This window comes from Carya illinoinensis, chromosome 15 (genome assembly GCF_018687715.1).
Source record: "Carya illinoinensis cultivar Pawnee chromosome 15, C.illinoinensisPawnee_v1, whole genome shotgun sequence".
In the NCBI taxonomy this organism is placed as follows: Eukaryota; Viridiplantae; Streptophyta; class Magnoliopsida; order Fagales; family Juglandaceae; genus Carya; species Carya illinoinensis.
The window spans coordinates 7425858-7445348 of NC_056766.1; the positions used below are offsets into that span (position 1 = coordinate 7425858).

The following is a 19491-nucleotide window of genomic DNA, read 5'->3' on the forward strand; positions in this document are numbered from 1 at the left end:
TAGTTAATAGTAATAAAAAATATGTAAAAAGTAATTAAAATAATAATGTTATGAAATCATGAAAATAGAGAAAGAAATTCAAAGATAGAAAGAGAGCTCAGATAGGTTGAGAGAGAATGAGAGGAGATTCTCTTATTGATTCGTATATATCATATAACATCAATATACTCATATATATAGGGTTACAAAAGAGACTATGTACTATGCATTTGACGACTAAATAAATGTGGTCATACAATTCAACATGGTTTACAACACTTCCCCTTTGGATGGCCATATTTATAGAATATGCCTCGTTAAAACCTTGCCAAGGAAAAACCTTGTGGAAAAAAACCAATGGCCAAGGAAAAAGAGTACAGTATTCATGTGTATCGCCGAGTGCTTTATGATTGCCTCATTAAAACCTTGCAAAGGAAAACCCAGTGGGATAAAACCTTAGCGAAGGAAAAAGAGTACAATCAGTACAAGTCTTCAAGACATTACTTCCCCTGAAAAGTGCATGATAACAGGTCTTCAAACCTCTGTATTCCAATGTTCTGCATAATCTTCTTAAACGTTGCAGTTGGTAGTGCTTTAGTGAATAAATCTTCCAGATTTTTACTTGACCGTATCTTCTTGATATCAATTTCAACTTTCTTCTCATGAATTGCAATGATCTTCTTGTGTGTATCTGAAAGATAACTCGCATCTGTACATCCAACTAACTGTGGACTTGATCCATGTTGATAAAATAATCACAACTAGATCTTTCTGCTCATCACTACTCTTCTGGAGTTGTACTCTTCTGGAGTTCTTGTAAATAACACAGTTAGTGGAGAATTCATCAACATTAAACCGCTAACCTCATTTTTTAATAAAAACGGTGGCCAGCCTTTTAAGATCAGACAAGCATCGCGGATTTTCAACTCCTCTGTAGGTGTCAGGCGTGCTGTCAGGGGCTGCAGCTGTCAGGCGTGCTGTCAGGTGCAGCAGAGCTATGAAGCTATATTTCGTCTTTTTTCTCTTGCTTCACGAGAGATGCTGTATCATAATTTTCTCTATAAAAGAGATATTCAGCTCATCTTCATTCGCATCTCATCTTCTTCAATTTTCTGTAATCATACTGCATTTTACTCTGCAATCTCTTTCTGCATTCTTATCCTGCAATCTCTCTCTGTAATGGCTCAGCAATCTTCTCAGGGTCAATATATGAGGTATTATGCACCTCATTCATCAGCTGTTCCTGCTTCTACCACAGGTACTATCATGCAATATAATGATCTGACTCATAGGTCAAATAATGAAGCTATCTATGAGCTTGTGAGTCTCGGTACCCAATACTCATCATCCATTGTCGCATTTTCTCAGCGACTGCAATCCAGAACTTGTGGAGTTGACAAACTCCACGAGAATATTGCTATACTTCAGCGACTTCTTCTGGAGTCCAACATGAAGATAGAATCAATAAAGAAAGAGAATAGGAATTTAAAATTCTTGCTTAAATCTTCTTTTCGATTGCCCACCCCTTTAGATAGGGATGCCATGCAGATTCTTGAAGAACAAGAGCGTTTGAAGAATAAGGCAAAGTGTCTCAAATTTGTATAATTCTTACTTCAAGATAATAAAATAATATTTCACAAATATTCATATTTGTGTTTCTATCTTTTAGTAAATGTTCTGTGTGCTCCCTTTTATTTCTTCTTTAATAATGCACACTTCATATCAAACCCATAATATGAATCTGAAATATTAATTGTATTAAAAGATGGTATTTCATGACTAATAACATCATCCATCTTCCCCTTGAAGCCGCAAGGGTTTCAGATTTATATTTCAAATATGTGCAGTTTCATGAGCTCTTCTGGAGCCTCAATGACATTTAAATCATATATATAAACTGCAATAATAGCTTGTTTTCATTTGTGTTTGGATTGCTTTAGATCATATAAGGATCTTTGAAACTTGATAGAATACATATTTCCAGATGTATTCATATTAGAAGGTTCAGACATTTTCTATCCTTCAGGGATTTTCATATATATATCATGATCCAATGATCCATATAAATATGCAGTTAATCATGCATATCCAAACTCTCGGTAACTTTCAAGCTAATAAAAATCTCAGTATGATTTCAACCACTTTAAAATCATATCAATATTGTTTCTTCGAGAAACTAACTTGTGATCTCTATATCACATTTTCATATTAAAAGTTTCAAACTTTTTATATCATGTATATAAATATCTACTGATATTTAACAAAAATCACATCTTTAGGTGTTTGGCCTTCAGGTCCATATTTATCACATTTAACTAGTGATATCAATTCTTCAGGAATGGAGAAATTGACTCGTGATTTATATATCACATTTTTATTTCCTTTCTATAAATACCCACTGACATTCAACAAGCATCACCTCTTTAGGTGTTTGGACTATAAGTCCCGATGCATCATATTTTACTAGTGAATCAATTCTGCAGGAATTGTTTCTTTCAAATTTGGCCAATATTTTACGTCGTATTCTTCGACGGTTCTTGATTCACTTTCATCATTATTTCTGATAATGTCAATTGCCATCTCATATGGAAATACGTTGTCGACAACGATTTTATTTCTATCCATAATTTCTCCAATATTCATGAAATGTAACGAGATCTCGTTATTTTCAGGTACCTGTCTCTCTTCAAGGGAAGACATTTTCATAAAAAAACCTCTTCAGGAGGCACTTTTCAGGAGATTTATACTCTTTAAGAGTTTATATAGGAGAATTTTATACAGAGAATTTGGATGGACTTTATTGCTTGTTTTGTGGGAATGGCCTCTTCAGGAGTACCAAATTATTTGTGCCTTTCTCTTTTGAGATACTCTATCTTTTGTATCGATAAGTCTCACATGCCTTTATACATGTCTTTAGACTACTGAATTTCTTAATTGTCCTACAGGGACTTCAATCCTCACTGAGATTTTAGCAGCTAGAATATGAGACATTTTTATCTTATTGTATCCAAAATTTAATTATCATCTGAACTTCTGGTTCACATATGATAATCAAGATAATATCGAATAATTTCATCTTATTTGCTTCAAGCAAATTTTTCTTTCCACTTCTGGTGATAAAACTTTATAGTAAAAGAATCTTCTGGTTCTTTTATGGACGTCCATATGAAAATCATTCGATTTATCGTAATTGATTTTGGATGATCAAGATAACCATGAAAAGATACAAATATTTTGAATCATATCACCTTTTGATGCATCATAATATTTGATTCAATAATTTGTATAATATCATCTCAAAGAGAAAGCTTACAGCTTTTCCAATACGAGCTTCTGGCCCGAAAAGATATTCATTATCACGTCCAATCTCTTAGTTTCTTTGAATGAAACGCATCATTCTTTTCACTTCAGGGAATAGAATGATATAAATTCATTATCATTCACTTCAGGGAATGATGTAGATATAGTAAGACGTGACTAATGATTCTCATCAAAAGCTCATTATTTTGATCAGTCATTTAAAAGACCATATATAATTTTAAATATATTGTGAACGTTTGCATTTCATATTGCTACTTCAGGAGCATACTCGATATTGCTACTTCAGGAGCACATTCGAGACGTTCATTCAAATATATATTCTTTCCACAATTTCAATTATGCAACTTCAGGTGCATAAATTATAATGAGCTGTAATCTCGGATTCAATAATTTATCAAATAATACTTGTGATAGCTGTTGACTTTAATCTTCCAACGTAACCAAATGTTTTACTCCTCCCACCTGCTTATTATTTTTTTTTTTATTTGAAAAACTCTAAATTTTTTTTTTTCTTCAGGATCACGTGAATATGTCTCCCATGGTGCCAAGCCCATCCTAGAGCTTTTATTATATTAGCCAAATCATTGATCGCATTGACCAAGTCATGAAGTGGTTCTAGGCCTTCTATCTCAGCTAATCTCCCATGGCCAATGCATTCACTTCGAGAACCTTTTGAGCTGCAAAAGCAAATCATGATTTGATGTCCTTGTCCAGCTTAGTCTTATTGACTAGATCAACGGCAACATGGAGAAGTGAGGTTGAGGTAGACACCACAAGTTTCCCTTTGCCCACAATGCCCTCAAGTGCTTGCAACGTAGAATCTAGAAGGTGGGGCTGCCTACCTCACCTTTGTCTACATTCAAACAAAGGTGCTGCACAATATCTTCAACAAAGACGGCCACATCCCTCCAAAGTCAAGAAAGTGGGGCTGCTTTGTCAGAGGTTTTGTCTTTAGCTAAGAAAATGATGCCTTTGGCTCCACGTTCGAGGGCCGAAATCACCTGGAGATCCTGGTTGAGAAATTGAGGACTGCATGAAGAAACAAAAATGAAGAAGACAGAGCTTGGCCTTGCCATGGCTGACTTTCCTTAGCATTTAGTTTCATTAAATACAGTGCTGTCAGGTGCAATCCGACGGCGCTCATCGACCAGTGAATGGCTGAATTGCCAAGCCAAGGTAACGTGGCTAAACGAACGAAGCCTGGAGTTTCGGAACATAAGCTTGGTTTCTGGAAGAGCAAGTTACAGTGGAAGCAAAAGTTGCATCCAGTTCTTCTTTAGACTCTTTGCCGACATGGCCTCGTGGGTGCAAAGCCAGAGTACTAGATCGGTAGCAACTAAGGGTCTTGAGATTGATTCCTACCGATCTCTCGGATGCTACAGGATAATCGGTAGCTTGATCTACCGCTGGCATCCTCGAAATGCTCTTGGATCTTGCGAGGGTCGATGGGCTGGCCCTGGGCGTCCACGCCAGGTGTGATCATGTCTGGGCGTTGGTACATGTTGGAGAGGAGGAGGGTCGGCGAGAGTCTTGCAGGCGATTTTCAAATCTGAATCGTCGGCGCAGGCCAAAACTGGATCAACTTGTGGTATTGTACACGCTCCATGATCGATCCATTAAGCTCGCAGGAAAAATTTGTAGAAAAGCTACTTTGATGTGCAACCAATTTCGAAAGAGAGAAATGGGAGCTGGGAGTTGAAAGATTTTTACAAGCATCATGCTGATAACGTGTTATGAAATCATGAAAATAGAGAAAGAAATTCAAAGATAGAAAGAGAGCTCAGATAGGTTGAGAGAGAATGAGAGGAGATTCTCTTATTGATTCGTATATATCATATAACATCAATATACCCATATATATAGGGTTACAAAAGAGACTATGTACTATGCATTTGACGACTAAATAAATGTGGTCATACAATTCAACATGGTTTACAACAAATAATAAATAATAATAAAATACGATGAGAATACTCCACTACCTAAATTGGAAAGAATTTTTTTTATAATTCGGTGTACAAGACACACACTCCACATTACTGATACCGTCGGACTTGATTTGTAACAAATACTTATAAATTTAAATTTTACAAATCAATCAGATGGTATGTTTTCTATACTAATTTGTAAATAGAATAACTATTCATTTAAGATTTGTGTGATTGTTTGAGCTCAAAAAAGAAATTGGACTTGGATTATTTGAAGTGGGGCGAACTTCTAAAGACCCATATGAGTGAGATTTGGTATCCTGTCAAACTTTAAAAAGATACAGAAATCAGTGGCACGAGTTCTCTTTGGCTAGAATATGCACACTGATCTCTATAAAATATGAAGACATTTGAGAGGAAAAAAATCTATGCATTTTAAAAGAAAATTAGATAATTATTGCCACTTATTTCTTGCGAAAATAATTATATTCTATTAAAACAGACTCAATTTTTTTTAAAAAAAAAAATTATCGTCATCAGCTTCCAACTATGATTTTTCTTTAATAAAAACAAAATTCTCTTATGAGTTCTAGGGCGAAAGCAACTACTGAAACGAGTTGGCCAACGTGAACTCAATAACTAACATGAAATGTGAATGGGGCTATCTCTAAATACATGGTGAGTTAAAAGAAAAAGAAAAATATATATATATATATATATATATATATATATATATATATGCGCGTGTAACACATTATTTATTGTAGCATTCATTATATTCATTAAAAAAAAGAAGAAAAAAAAATGAAAGAAAGAAGAAGGTCAAAGCACAAATTCATTTTTATGTAAACTTATCATGTTTCTGGCATATTTTAAATCAACAATGTGTTTGATCTAGGGGTGTTATGTATCCGCAACCCCAACTTTCTGCACCCCACCCCCACGTGGGTGGATGGGGTGTTTTTGCTTCCCAAGAATCTGCCACCGCATCCTGGGGATGGAGCACCCCATCCGTGTGTCGGAGTGTGGGAATGGACCATCGGTCGATTCCCCCGCAAACGAAATACACAAAAATCCACAACACAACACAACACACAACAAATTAGAAATAACAAAAAAATAACCTAAAATAATACATGTGACGTCCCCAAAATTCCGTTTGGGATCGGACGGACATTTAAAGCGTCGAGACATGCAACACAAGGTTACTTGCCCCCGTTCATGACATATAAAATACAATATTCCTAACATGTATCTAACAATATGCAATATTCGCAGCGGATAAATTTTTTCTTTAGCAATACTATGCACTAAATTGAAAATATCCCAAATGCTTAAAACATACTTCATACATAAAAATCCATTGAACAACTAAGATCACAACACTAGTCCAAAATGGTTATGATCCAAAAAGTACTAGAGATGCAACTCAATCGTACAAGTAGTAATTTACGTTAATTACTATATTAACATTTATGTCGCACCGTCGCTTAGTTAATTGTGTCTAGTTGATCAGCTTCTGATTCTCCTTCAGGTCCTGTAACAAGAGCTACCATTCGGGGGGAATGGTAGTTGGAACTACCAAAGTGAGATTTGATTACAAATCTTAATAAGTTAACAAAAAACTTCCACACAAGCTAATAATGCATGGATGACAGTAAAAGTATAAATGTATAATTAAATTCATAAGTAATTAAAGCATAACTTGGTGTACAACATAGCATAATTGACATAACTTAAATTGAAACATGAACTGAACTTGACTTGACATGAACTTGATCTGAAACTTGACTTAGCATGAATTTGCTTTGAAACTTGAATTAACATGAAAAATACATACTCTACAGTTGTTGTGGCCCCATGTATTCTACGTGTAAATACATACTCCACAGTTGTTGTGGCCTCATGTATTCTACACAACCTTGACTTAACATGAAAAATATATACTCCACAGTTGTTGTGGCCCCATGTATTCTACGTGTAAATACATACTCCACAGTTGTTGTGGTCCCATGTATTTTACGGAAACTTATTCTTTAACTGCTTAAATACATACTCCACAGTTGTTGTGACCCATGTATTCTACGTGTCACAATTGCTGTGTCTCACGTAGTGTATGCGCCACAATTGCTGTGACCCCATACATAAGTAATCAAGATGAAACGTGACTGGAATACGAAATGACTGAAGCCCTGACGTAACATAACGTGACTTGAACATAACTTGAAATACATGACCAACTTGAGATAGAAACATTTCGTAACATGGCATAACATATAATAGAAAACATATTTAACATGACATACTTGCAACAGTGAATATTACATGACTTGACATACATGTAATAGATGGCATACTTAGCATGACGTACTTGTAAGGTATAGTAATACATGACAGAATATATTATGTAACAGATAAAAAATTTGATGACAGAATAAATTTTGTATAATAGACATATACATGATAACTTGGCATGGCATGACATATATGATAACACACATACATACACTGTAGTTCCTTTACTTAGCACACATACACAATAGACTGCTAGTAAGTTAAAAGCTAACTTATCTCGATCTCCGCATTTCTTATAAAACTTCAAGTGCGATCACAAGGAACTGTAATTAGTGATTCTAAAAGTTAGAACTAAATCACTAATAATTTGAAATATGAAAAATACTAACTTAAAGAGTAAAATTTTCATTTTACTCTCTACATGTGAAAAAATGACCGTTTTACCCATAACTTAAGGATTTTGCATACTAATTCCAAAAGTTTCCAAAATTTACATTAGGAATGTAAATTTTGTCCTAAACTTAAATATCAACTCAAAAAAATTTAAAATAAAACACAACTATGAAGAACACACTATGGCCGAAACATCCATAAGCCATTTCCCTTGATTTTTGTTGCAATTCCTTCCAACTTCAAAACTCATGCTTAAACCAAAATTTTGCAACAAACATCTTCCAATTCTAAGTTCAAAACCATACTTAAAACATCCATTTAGAAAAAGCTAATAACTAACACCAAACTTTTTTGTAAAAAGATCCAAGCACTTGAATCACAAGTTTTGACCTTAAATCAAAACATCTCCAAGAATTTCAAAAAGTCAAATCTTACTTCTAACATATTCATAATATCATCCTAACATCAACCATGCTTTAAATCATCAAACTAAAGTCACCAAAATCACAAAATAACATTTGAAGTTTTTGGTTTTACATTTAGTCCAAAAACAGAAACTTTTTCCTCAACTAGTTTTGATAAATCTCTTGATCTATGAATTATAAATATATGATCTTCAAACCAAACCATCACATGGTTTAAAAAGATGTTCTAAAACATATATAAGTTTCTAATTCAAGATCGCATGGTTAGAAATTAACCAAAACATAAATTTAGCCAAGAATATCCATACTTTGGCTTATCTGAATATTTCTTTGCATAAAATTTCATATTTTTTAAACTAACATCAAATATCTTTAAAATAATAATATAACATGTATATAAGATGCTTAGGATCCTCCAATAAAATTAATAAAGTCATTAGAATAGGTTTAGACCACCAAAGAGTTAAACTTTCTCAAGACAGAAACTGTTTTTTTCTTCTTCCAGTTTCTAAGTTTCTAAATCTAAGAAAATCTTTCATCAAAACCTTTAATCATGCAAAAATCCTCAACCAATAGTCATATATACATGTTAACAATACTCCATAAAAATTTCGGACCAATATCTATCCATTAGTTTAGTCAAAAACTCCAAACTATAACATATTCTCCAGTTTATCTTCCAGGATGACCTTTCTATAGTTTATATAATATTTGACTGACTAAATGATTTTCAAATGGGACAAATAATATATCCATGTAAACTAGACTAAAAAAGGAACAACTTATATGATGAGACTTTATGATAAAACACTTACAAAAGCTTCGAAATGGACGTGCAAAAAAACTCCTAAAAACTGTCTGAGAGAAAGTATTTGATATTCTTTTAAAGGAACGTGTAAATGAAGATAAGTTTGTAGGTGATGGCTGGAGCTACTTATGGACGAGATAAGGAAGATGATAAGGCTAGAGTTGAAAGTTGAGTGTAGTTTTCTCCTACCCAAAATATCTATAAAAGATTATCTCATAATATTCTATCCAATAATATCTACAAAAAATCAACTTAAGATATTTTTATCTAATAATATCTATAAAAATCAACTCAAAATATTTTTACCCAATAATATTCACGAAAATTACCTCAAGATATTTCTTTTTATCCAATAATATCTACAGTTTTGAACAGACGTTTTGTCCGAAAATATGAAAAAAATGTTATTGCGCCATAAGTCTTTAAATAACCCTCCGAGTCTAATGGCACAAACCATAATACATTTTGACACTTCTAACTATCTCCAATAATCAAAAACACACTTCTGATACCATAGTAAATAATAACACTAACTATGTAGTTAGACAAAAACCTATACGATTAATGGATTCGTGAAAACTTATGGAGTTTTCACGAGATTCCTAAAGTTAATAGAAATTTCACAATTGAATTTTTAGCGGGCTGTTACAGTACAACTTTGGAGTAAACCCACGGCCCACAACGGTTGCAAGAGAGAGAGCTTGAGAAGAAGAGGAAGATGAGCCAAAGAGGAGGAGGAGAAGACGAGGATACGAGCTGCACTGCCACGATGACGGCTAGAGAGAGACAGAGAGAGAATTAGCTTTAATTAACTTAAACCCCGAAATAATATCATTTCACTTTTTGAAAAATCAGATCATGAGCATTAGGCTTTGATCATTAAATTAAGAGATTGATAGCATGTGTTTACCATATTCCTCCTATAACTACTCTAAAAACAAGACGTTTTAAGTGTAATGTCGAATCTCGTAAAATACTTGAACAATTCGGCAGAAAATGAAATATGTGTGTATATGTGTATAAATATATATGTATATAATATATATATATATATATATATATATATGATGATCTTGTCTTTATTGTTGTTGGAGTTTGTCTTTCCTTAGTACTTTTTTTTGTCATTGTTGTTGGAGTTTTGTTATTATTATGATGTTGTTTTGGAAGGTGAGACGAAAATACAATTTTTTTAAAAAAAAATGGCGGAGAAAATGCAAGTGACAGAATGATGATGGCTACGGGCTTGGTTTTGAATAATTGAATGGCCGCTGTTTCATGCGGGGCTTTGGAAACGAGTTGCAGTACTACTGCTTCTAATACCCAACTTGTTTCTTGTCCATTTCCGTCAGAGGAATCATCATGCTGTATATATATATGTCCAAATCTAGACTACTACATAAATAACAAACCATTTTTCCTCCCAAACTTTGGCGTTTCCAAGCCTTTGATTGCCTGTCTGTCTGTTTGTCCGATTTCATCAGCTAGCTGTGGTTTTGATTCCTTCTTAATATTGTTAGATATAATTATTAAATATACAAACGTCACGTAATATTTTTTAAAAAAATACAATTTATTAATAAAAATTAATTTTTTATTATGTGGGTATCTATTTAATTATTTTTTTCAAAAAAATTATATCGCATTTGTATATTAACGAGTATAAATATTATTTCTTAAAGAACAAATTGGTTCCAGAAATTAAAATCCACCATTATCAATCGTTTGATTTGGATCATATCGATGCCAAGTTGACTAGAATAACGAGAGAGAGAAGAAAATGATTGAAATGATGGAGTAGTTCTAAAAAAAAAAAAAAAAAAAAAAAAAAAAAAAAAAAAAAATCCGTCGTGAGTGAGGAACTTGGGCCGGGATTTGGGCTGTCCGAGTCCAACCTAGAGGTAATCTGCAGGTTGGGACTTGGGAGAGAAGGTTTCGATCCTCCCTCTCTGGCCTTTACCTCGTACCGGAATGGCTTTTTATCTACAATTTTTTATTTTTACATTGGGTTATTTAATAAATTATTTGTTTTCATATGAACGAGAAATATGTAGCAAGAGCAGGAATTCTATGAGATGGTACTGTAGAAATTGTAGACCATGTCAACGGTATGTTTCAATGGTAATTGGTTGTTGGAGTGGAAAAAAAAATGATCATAAGAAAGTAGATCTCTTGAAGATCGGCCGCCATGTGAGGTGGCCATGTGTGAGTACCATGGATTTTCACAATGCGACAATGCCACTCTACCACCTAGTATATATCGCTCTCAGTGCCCTTAGTGTAATTGCACTTTATATTTTTTCTTCTTTTTTTCATATATTTTTAAAAATTTCTAAATTTTCATTAGTAGTCACTTCCTTAATCATTAAGAAAGTAAAATAAATAAATAAATAAATAAATAGACGAGCAGTCAAACTAAAAAGGTAAAGCCAAGGGGCAACATAGCATTTTCCTTTCACAGTGATGTGTAAAACTTGTGTGTCAAAATTAAGGATTGATAGCAAATAAGGGGGACTGTAACAAGTAACACAAACAAAAAGTCAAGTTATGTTAGACTGGCGAAGCTGCAATCCATATCAACGATAGGTTAATTTTGATAGGTGGCTTTTATTGAGAGTCGATAAAGAGTGGAAAAAATAATGAGAATCAGATCTTTAAAAGATCGATGTCATGTAAGATAGCGCGTGGTCAATGCCACATATACATTTTTACAGTGACACGCAAACCTCACACACTTGGCAAATTGATGATAAACAAGAGGAATCGCATGTGGTTTGAAACAAAAAAAGTAGCATTTGCCCCCACACAAAGGCAAATGGTAAGAAACAAACAAAGAGCAGGTGCCCCAAATTTGAGGTATCCTCCAAGTGATTGACTTGATCTTGAACAAACAAACAAAACCTATATGCTACTACTGATATATTTAGGATCAATTTCATAAAACCCTCATAGCAAAATCATATATATTTGGATTACTTTTTTACACAATGTCAATGACTTAAATATCATGAGCCAACTTGTACCAGCTTGTGCACGCTTGGCCACATCTATAGATTTAGTACTACTTAATCATGAGTATTTGCTTGCGAGTTGCGTGCTTTGCTCTCAAACCACATGGCTGTATTATAAAATTCCTCTAAATCTAGATTAATTTTGGTGTTTTGTTAGGTGATGAGTTGTGCAAACATGTATTAATTGGTCTCTAGGTGCAACTGGATTTCATATTAGCCAACTTAAGCCTTAGACGTGTACGTTAGGCCGGGTCTGTGTTCTTAACTTCTTAGGCAAGAACTCAATTACATCACCGAATACTGTTCATATATTCTAATCAATGTGATATTGACTAGATTAGACAAAGACTACTCCTACTCGTAAGCTAGTGTGAACTGTGAAGGACATAGTACCATCCCGACTATAATTATATATGTTTATGCATGTGATAAGATTTGATTTAGAAGATTCAAGTTTTTGAATTAAATCTTTCTTGCAAATCAAGTCACGACATCATGTTATCGGCGTTAAATGTTTGTTCTCCGCACCAACTTACAAATAAGATCAGTCTTTCTTAAGGCAAATATGTCTTGGATAATCATGAATTGATGCATTTATACAATGCTTCAAACCCCTTATATAGATCGATAATTCTAAATTGTTGAATACTGGTAATTTTCACTTGATCAATTTTGTAATTGTACGTTTACATCTCTGATAAAATTTTACATGGGGGAATCTCCAAATCCAATGTAGCTGATTCGACCCAAATTAAGTAAACAAAGCAAATCTAGATTGGATTTTCACGAGAATGCATGTTATTTTAATGCAGTTGATGTACTCAAGCTGCAAAGTATTCTGAAAAAAATATTTTTATTTTTTTATTTTTAATTTAATCATTTTCATGCCAGCTAATGTATCATATTTTCATATGAGGCCACCTGGGCCTGGATTGATTACACAATATCAAAAATTTCATCCCATCTCATCATTATAATTTTTTAAAATCCTTATACAAATTATAAACAATGTAATTTTTTCAAATCTCAATACAAAATTAATATTAAAAAATTATATTATAACAATATTTTATTCATTATTATTTAAAATATCTCATCTCATCTGTGTAACCAAACGGGGTCTAAGACACTCTATTGCCAAAGACTCCACTACATGCAAACCCCTTAAAATAAAAGTGAGATTTTTATTGTATTTTTGGTTGTTGTGAATTTTTTTTTTTAATATTTGAAAGTGTTAAAAAAATGTGAAAAAAAAAAAAAAATCTGCTTGAAATACAATATAGCGGGAGCTCCAGCAGTGGCTATAGAGCCACTTTATATGAGTAAGCACTTATGCTTTCCATAGAGATCTCACAGAAGATAATGAGAGGACTATAGACATATAAGAATAGCCAAGTTGCCTTCTAATTAAAGGCTTAATGATTCGTCGAATCTCATAAACTACGATGTTTGGTGATACATTCAAAGGAATATTGGCAGTTGGGTATGGATTTTAATATATTTATTTAAACTTTCAAGCTTGTTAAGTAGATCAAAGAATCATGACAATAAATTAATATATTTTCATGAACAGAGTAGCTTAGCTAATTTGGAACAAAGCCAGAATAATTCAGCTGCTTTATGAATATAACAAATACGGGTGCAAACAACGAAACAATATTCCATGGAAGGACCCAATTAAGAAAGAAGGGAAGAAACCATAGAGAATGTGTTTTTTTATTAAAGGTGATTAGAGAAAAACGACAAGTAAACAGTACTGGCTCTCTCTCTCTCTCTCTCTGGGATCTTATCGCCAGCAACTAGCTTCGTCTTCTCTCTCTTTTTCATGTTCACAAATATCTGATCTCTTTGCCAATTAGTCGGTCCAATATGATCCCTTTCTCTATTGTTACCAAATGAAAACAAATCTTGTATTGCTAAGAAATAATGTATGGACAAGATTAATTTATTCATTCACTATAATCAATCAAGTTTGTACATACCAAAGATCTGTAGCTTGGTTAGTATTATTCCCGGCCTTCAAAATAGAGGTTTGGAATTCGAAATCCCCATCTCCAAATATATCCAAAAATAAAAAATCTAGTCTGTACATTCACTTAACATGATACAGTTTTTATTTGATACATGCAAGTTTAACTCGATCTATGGAATGAGTGTTATTAGTAAATTTGTGTTTTACAGGATCACCTTATTTATGTGATACCCAGATACGATCATAGGATCATGTGAAGATCATGATAGCAAGCAGTAGTGCATGATTAAATTTTCTATATATATCAGCCATTTATTAGATGAAACAGCAGCATGATCTAGAGCCTCATAGGATTCTTAAGACGTAGTATTTTATAAATCTTGACCCTGTAAGTTGGGTGTTCAGCAACGTAACCCAAGAGTTGGACTAAACAAATAATTAACCATCGGTCCCATGATCTTCATAGATGGGGTAGATCTTACCACATGGGTGGGGGCTAATTAGAACGAGATATCTCGGCCTCGTGCGATGGCAGTGATTAATTAATTAGAAAAATAATCAATCCTAAGATAGATTTTAGAATGTGAAATCATCACTTACCTTAAAACTTAACCTAGGAAAAGCTGACCGCCCTCTCAAGTGGGTTGAGTTGACTGTCGATGATGACAAATCATCCGAACCTTGATCGTAGGGGTAGTTCTTTTGTTTGTTTTTTTCTAATTTTTCAAAGTCTTAGTTTTTTAAATTAATATTCATAAATGTATCTAAACAAATCCTAATTAGTCGTGATTAGTGGACTATATATTGAAATGACAGTATCCTAACCCTTCGTGTATCATTTATTTTAGTTATAAGTGATTGGGATTTATAGAACTAGATATAAACTAATCCTAATCAAGGAATCCTGATCTCTGGAGTTCACCTACACAAGTAGCTTGTAGCCTTGTAGGTGGAAAAAAACAGTCGTAGAAGGTAACAAGTATGTGATTGATGCATGAAAAAGTTTAAAATTAATGAGATTGTATAGAGTTTTGCAAAAATAAAATAATATTTTGAGTAAAGATCTTTATTGTGATTTGAGAAAGTGACGGTCTTGTGGAAAATATGTATAGGACAAAAGTTCTATTTTTTTTTTTAATGAAAATCAAGGGAGATATTTTTTTTTATGAAAATTATTTTTATGATTATTTAGGAAGCTTCAACTGTAAAAATAAAAATAAAAATTATAAAATGAAATTAACAAATTAATATATCTTAACGTGACATAAAATTATTTTTATTATAATATAAATTTAATGTATTAAATAAAATATTAATTTATAAATTTATTTTTTTTAAATCTATTAGCATGTGTAGGGGTGAAAACGGTCCTGTCCGGTCTGGTTTGGTTCAGTTTGATTCGGTCCATCATTTTTTCAATCTATTATTTTTTCGGATCGGACCGGACCAAACATCTAATCGGTCTGTTCGGTCCGGTCCGCATTCGGTCCGATCTAATTATTTTTTTTATTCTTTTTTTCTAAATAAATCAATTAAACATTTTTTTTAAATTACTAAATTAAAATTAAGTAAATTATTAATGTAGATTATGCAACTAACTCATTAAAAAGAAATTTTATATGGTCAATGATACATATTATAAATTATATATACATACATAATACATATTTTAAATTATAAATTATATTTATATATAAATTATAATATATATACTATATACATATATACATAATGGGGAATTTGTATTAGGTTAGTTAATTTATAATTTACCAATTGTTTTATATTTACTTACAATTTAGGTATTTTACAAAACATTTATCTAATAACTTTAATTAGATATAAATGTAGATGTTAGTAATTAGTTAATGGTGAATTGGTTATAATTAATTGATAATATACACTACTTAATTAATAGAATATTATTTTGTAATTACATATTTAAAATTTTATATTATAAATAGGAATAGGTTAGATGAAAATTACATAATTAATTATATAAAATAATATATATAAAATAAAAATAGATATTTTTAATTCGGTCGGTCCGGTCCATTTCTGTCCGTGGAATCATGGACCGTGGACCGGATCGAACTAGTTCGGTCCAAGGAATCATTGACCGAACCTTAACCCTATATTTTTCGGTCCGGTCCAGTCCGGATCGGACCAAATCGATCGATCCGGTCGGTGTTTTCGGTCCAGACCGACCGTTTTACAGCCCTAAGCATGTGTGACATTTTTCTTTGGCCAAAGAAGCTTCAAGATCAAGAAAATCTTTGGAAAGAATAATTGAAAAGTTTAGTTACACAATTGAGATGAGATAAGATAAGATGTTTTGTTGAAAAACGTTGAATAAAATATTATTAGAATATTAGTTTTATTTTGATACTTGAAAAAGTTTAATTTTTTATTATATTTTGTATAAAAATTTAAAATTTTTTTAATAATTATATGAAATGAGATAAAATAGTTTAATTTTATGTAACCAAACCAGCGTTCCCTAACAACACCTAGGTCTCACATGATTATCTTTGAAATTAGAATAATTATATTTATTATCTTCACACATTACATATTATATCTATTTTTTTATAATAAATATATAGTGTACGATGATAAATAGAATAATTTAAGGGTGGTGTTACTCTGCCGCTCAGAGTGCACCGCTTATTTTGACCGCATGTACACTTTTTTTTTCTTTATTTTCCATATTTTTTAATATATTTAAATATTTTTAAAAAATGAAAAAATACATCAAAATATTTAAAATTATTTTCTTAATCACTAAGTAAAAAAAATTAAAAAAAAAATTATGACCATCAGTCATTTTGAGGAGGAATGGGAAGAGGAATAGTAGTGTTTTTCATAATTTAATTAGTTTAATAAAAATTAAATAAAATAAATAATATTAAAAATAAAAAATAATATTAAAATATATAAAATTATGTAGAGACGCCTCAGCCAGCAAGTTACCAATCGCTCTTAAAAAAATTGTGTGGTGGATAATCAAACTGCGTTTTGAAGAATTATATTTGTCTCGTCAGTAGCCTGGCAGAACTGTTTTTGTTTTGCATGCCCTTTTTCCATTGCCAGGAGAATCTCTCACCCTCTCTCTCTCTCTCTCTCTCTCTCTCTCTCTCTCCTTGCTAGCGAGTATTCACTACTAGTCTACAATGCAATCTCACGTGCAACACGCTGTAGCTTTTTTTTTTTTTTTTTGTTAGTTTGATTAATATTGCTTTATAAAAGGGTCTGAACCTCTGGTCTTTCTTCATGGTTTGGATATATGGTAGATATATATAGATATAGATGACGGAAAGGTGAATTTGTTTGTTCTGTTGGGTACGTAGTTCTTTCGGCCTCGTACAAAGTTGCTTTTTTTCTTTGTCTTTCTGTGCGAAGTTTCCTTTTTGTTTGAGTTTTGTTGGTATTCTATTAAGTAGGTCTAAGCCCTTAACTTTATCCCATAAAAAATGGCATTAGAAGCGGTGGATTATCCACAAGATCCATTTAGCTATGGCTGCAAGGACTTCCACTACTTTGGAGGAGGAGGAGCAGGAGGAGTTTGGGGCTATGAAAATCTGGCTTTACAAGAAGATGATTCAGCCTTTCTTGGGGTTTCCCACCACAACATATTTAACATAGAGGAAGGCGTCCATGAGCATGCAAATCTGGATTCATCATCTCCTCCACTTACGCAGAATGTTAAGGAGTACTGCTGGGATCCCAATTCTTCTAATTCCCCAGAGACCTGCACGGCTGCGACGACAGCTCGGCGCAAGCGAAGGCGCACAAAGTGCAGCAAGAACGAGGTGGAGATCGAGAACCAGAGGATGACCCACATTGCTGTTGAGCGCAATCGTCGTAAACAGATGAACGAGTATCTTGCTCTGCTCCGCTCCTTGATGCCCCCTTCTTATGTCCAGAGGGTGAGTCACTTTTGTCTTTCTGTCTTTTTCCTATTCCCAATCAAATCGATTCAGGCGCCTAAGTACTTTATTTCTTTATTATCTATGTACGTAATTATTTCAGAAACCCAAGATTTTGGTGACTTTGTTCGTATGTATGTTCATCATTAAGGGAAAAAGGAAAAAGAGAGAACTAATGGAAAAGAAGAAATTGTTATCTATTTTTATCGGCCTTTTGCATCTTCCTCACAGATTCCCCCCCTTTTTCTTCCTGCACAAAGTCATGGTTTTTTTTTTTTCCTTTATTATAGAGTGACCAAGCATCCATAGTAGGAGGTGCCATTAATTTTGTGAAGGAACTAGAGCAGCTGTTGCAGTCCATGGAGGTCTACAAAAGGAGAAAGCAAGCTGAACAAGAATCTCAAACTTCTCCACCTTTTTCTCAGTTTTTCATCTTTCCACAATACTCGACTGGTACAACACGTCAGTGCAACAACTCGTCTGCCACAGATCAAAAAGAATCCATGGCGCAGAATAATGATCATCGGTACTGTGCAGCTGTGGCAGACATAGAAGTGAACATGGTGGAGAGCCATGCAAACCTCAAGATACTGTCAAAGAAAGTACATCCCAGACAGCTGTGGAAGATGGTGTCTGGATTTCAAATTCTGAGACTCACTGTTCTCCACCTTAATGTTACTTGTAGTACTGTTGATCAGATGGTCCTCTATTCGTTTAGCGTCAAGGTTAGTATTCATCAATTCAATGGAAAAGAAACGAATAAATATTTCAACATTCTTTTCTCTTTTAGTTTTTGGCAATTTTGCAGCTCTAATATTAAAACGAAAAAACTTTTCTGATAAAGATGTGCTTAATTGTATTGTAAAATGGAGATCAGGTTGAGGAAGGCTGCCAGATGAATACGGTAGATGAAATAGCAGCTGCTGTTAATCAAATGCTACGAAGAATTCAAGAAGAAGCTGCCTGTACCTAAAGCCACAGCTCTCTCTCTCTCTCTCTCTCTCTCTCTCTCTCTCTCTCTCTCCCCTTCCTGTTGTAATTGAGGTTCTCTTCCTTTCAGAATGAATTGATCACGCCTTTTGTAATTGAGGCTCTCTCACTTTCAGAATGAATTGATAACATTTTGTTTTATTTGTTTCTTGTTTTCTTTGATAAAACAAAGATTTTACCCAATGCAATGTATGTTTTCCACTGAGCTAGCTATTACATTTTTTCCCATTTTTTTTAATTTATTATTTAAAATTTAAAACAGATGATTTTTCAATTTTGTTTTAAATAGAGAAATGATTTATACAAATTAAATACTAGTGTGTAAGTCTGATATTTCTATTGATAAAAATAGGAAAATTTTGAAACTCATATAAAATAAATAAATTTTTTTATAATAGATTTTTTTATTTTTTCGAAATATATATGTGTGCAAGTTATATTTAACT

At 32.9% G+C, this 19491-nt stretch overlaps 1 protein-coding gene across 1 annotated transcript; it reads left to right on the top strand.

Annotated features, from left to right (window-relative positions):
* Positions 1–17337: 17337 nt before the first annotated feature.
* Positions 17338–19186, top strand: LOC122295692 (transcription factor bHLH94-like). Its single transcript, XM_043104779.1, has 3 exons — positions 17338–18055; positions 18346–18780; positions 18933–19186. Exons 1-3 carry the CDS (start codon positions 17600–17602, stop codon positions 19026–19028), a joined length of 987 nt encoding a protein of 328 aa, XP_042960713.1. The 5' UTR covers positions 17338–17599; the 3' UTR covers positions 19029–19186.
* Positions 19187–19491: the final 305 nt, after the last annotated feature.

Coding starts and splice junctions, on each gene's coding strand:
- LOC122295692 (XM_043104779.1), top strand. CDS start 17,600: ATGGCATTAGAAGCGGTGGATTATCCACAAGATCCATTTAGCTATGGC. Junction 18,056..18,345: donor CCCCTTCTTATGTCCAGAGG/GTGAGTCACTTT, acceptor CCTTTATTATAG/AGTGACCAAGCATCCATAGT. Junction 18,781..18,932: donor TCTATTCGTTTAGCGTCAAG/GTTAGTATTCAT, acceptor AATGGAGATCAG/GTTGAGGAAGGCTGCCAGAT.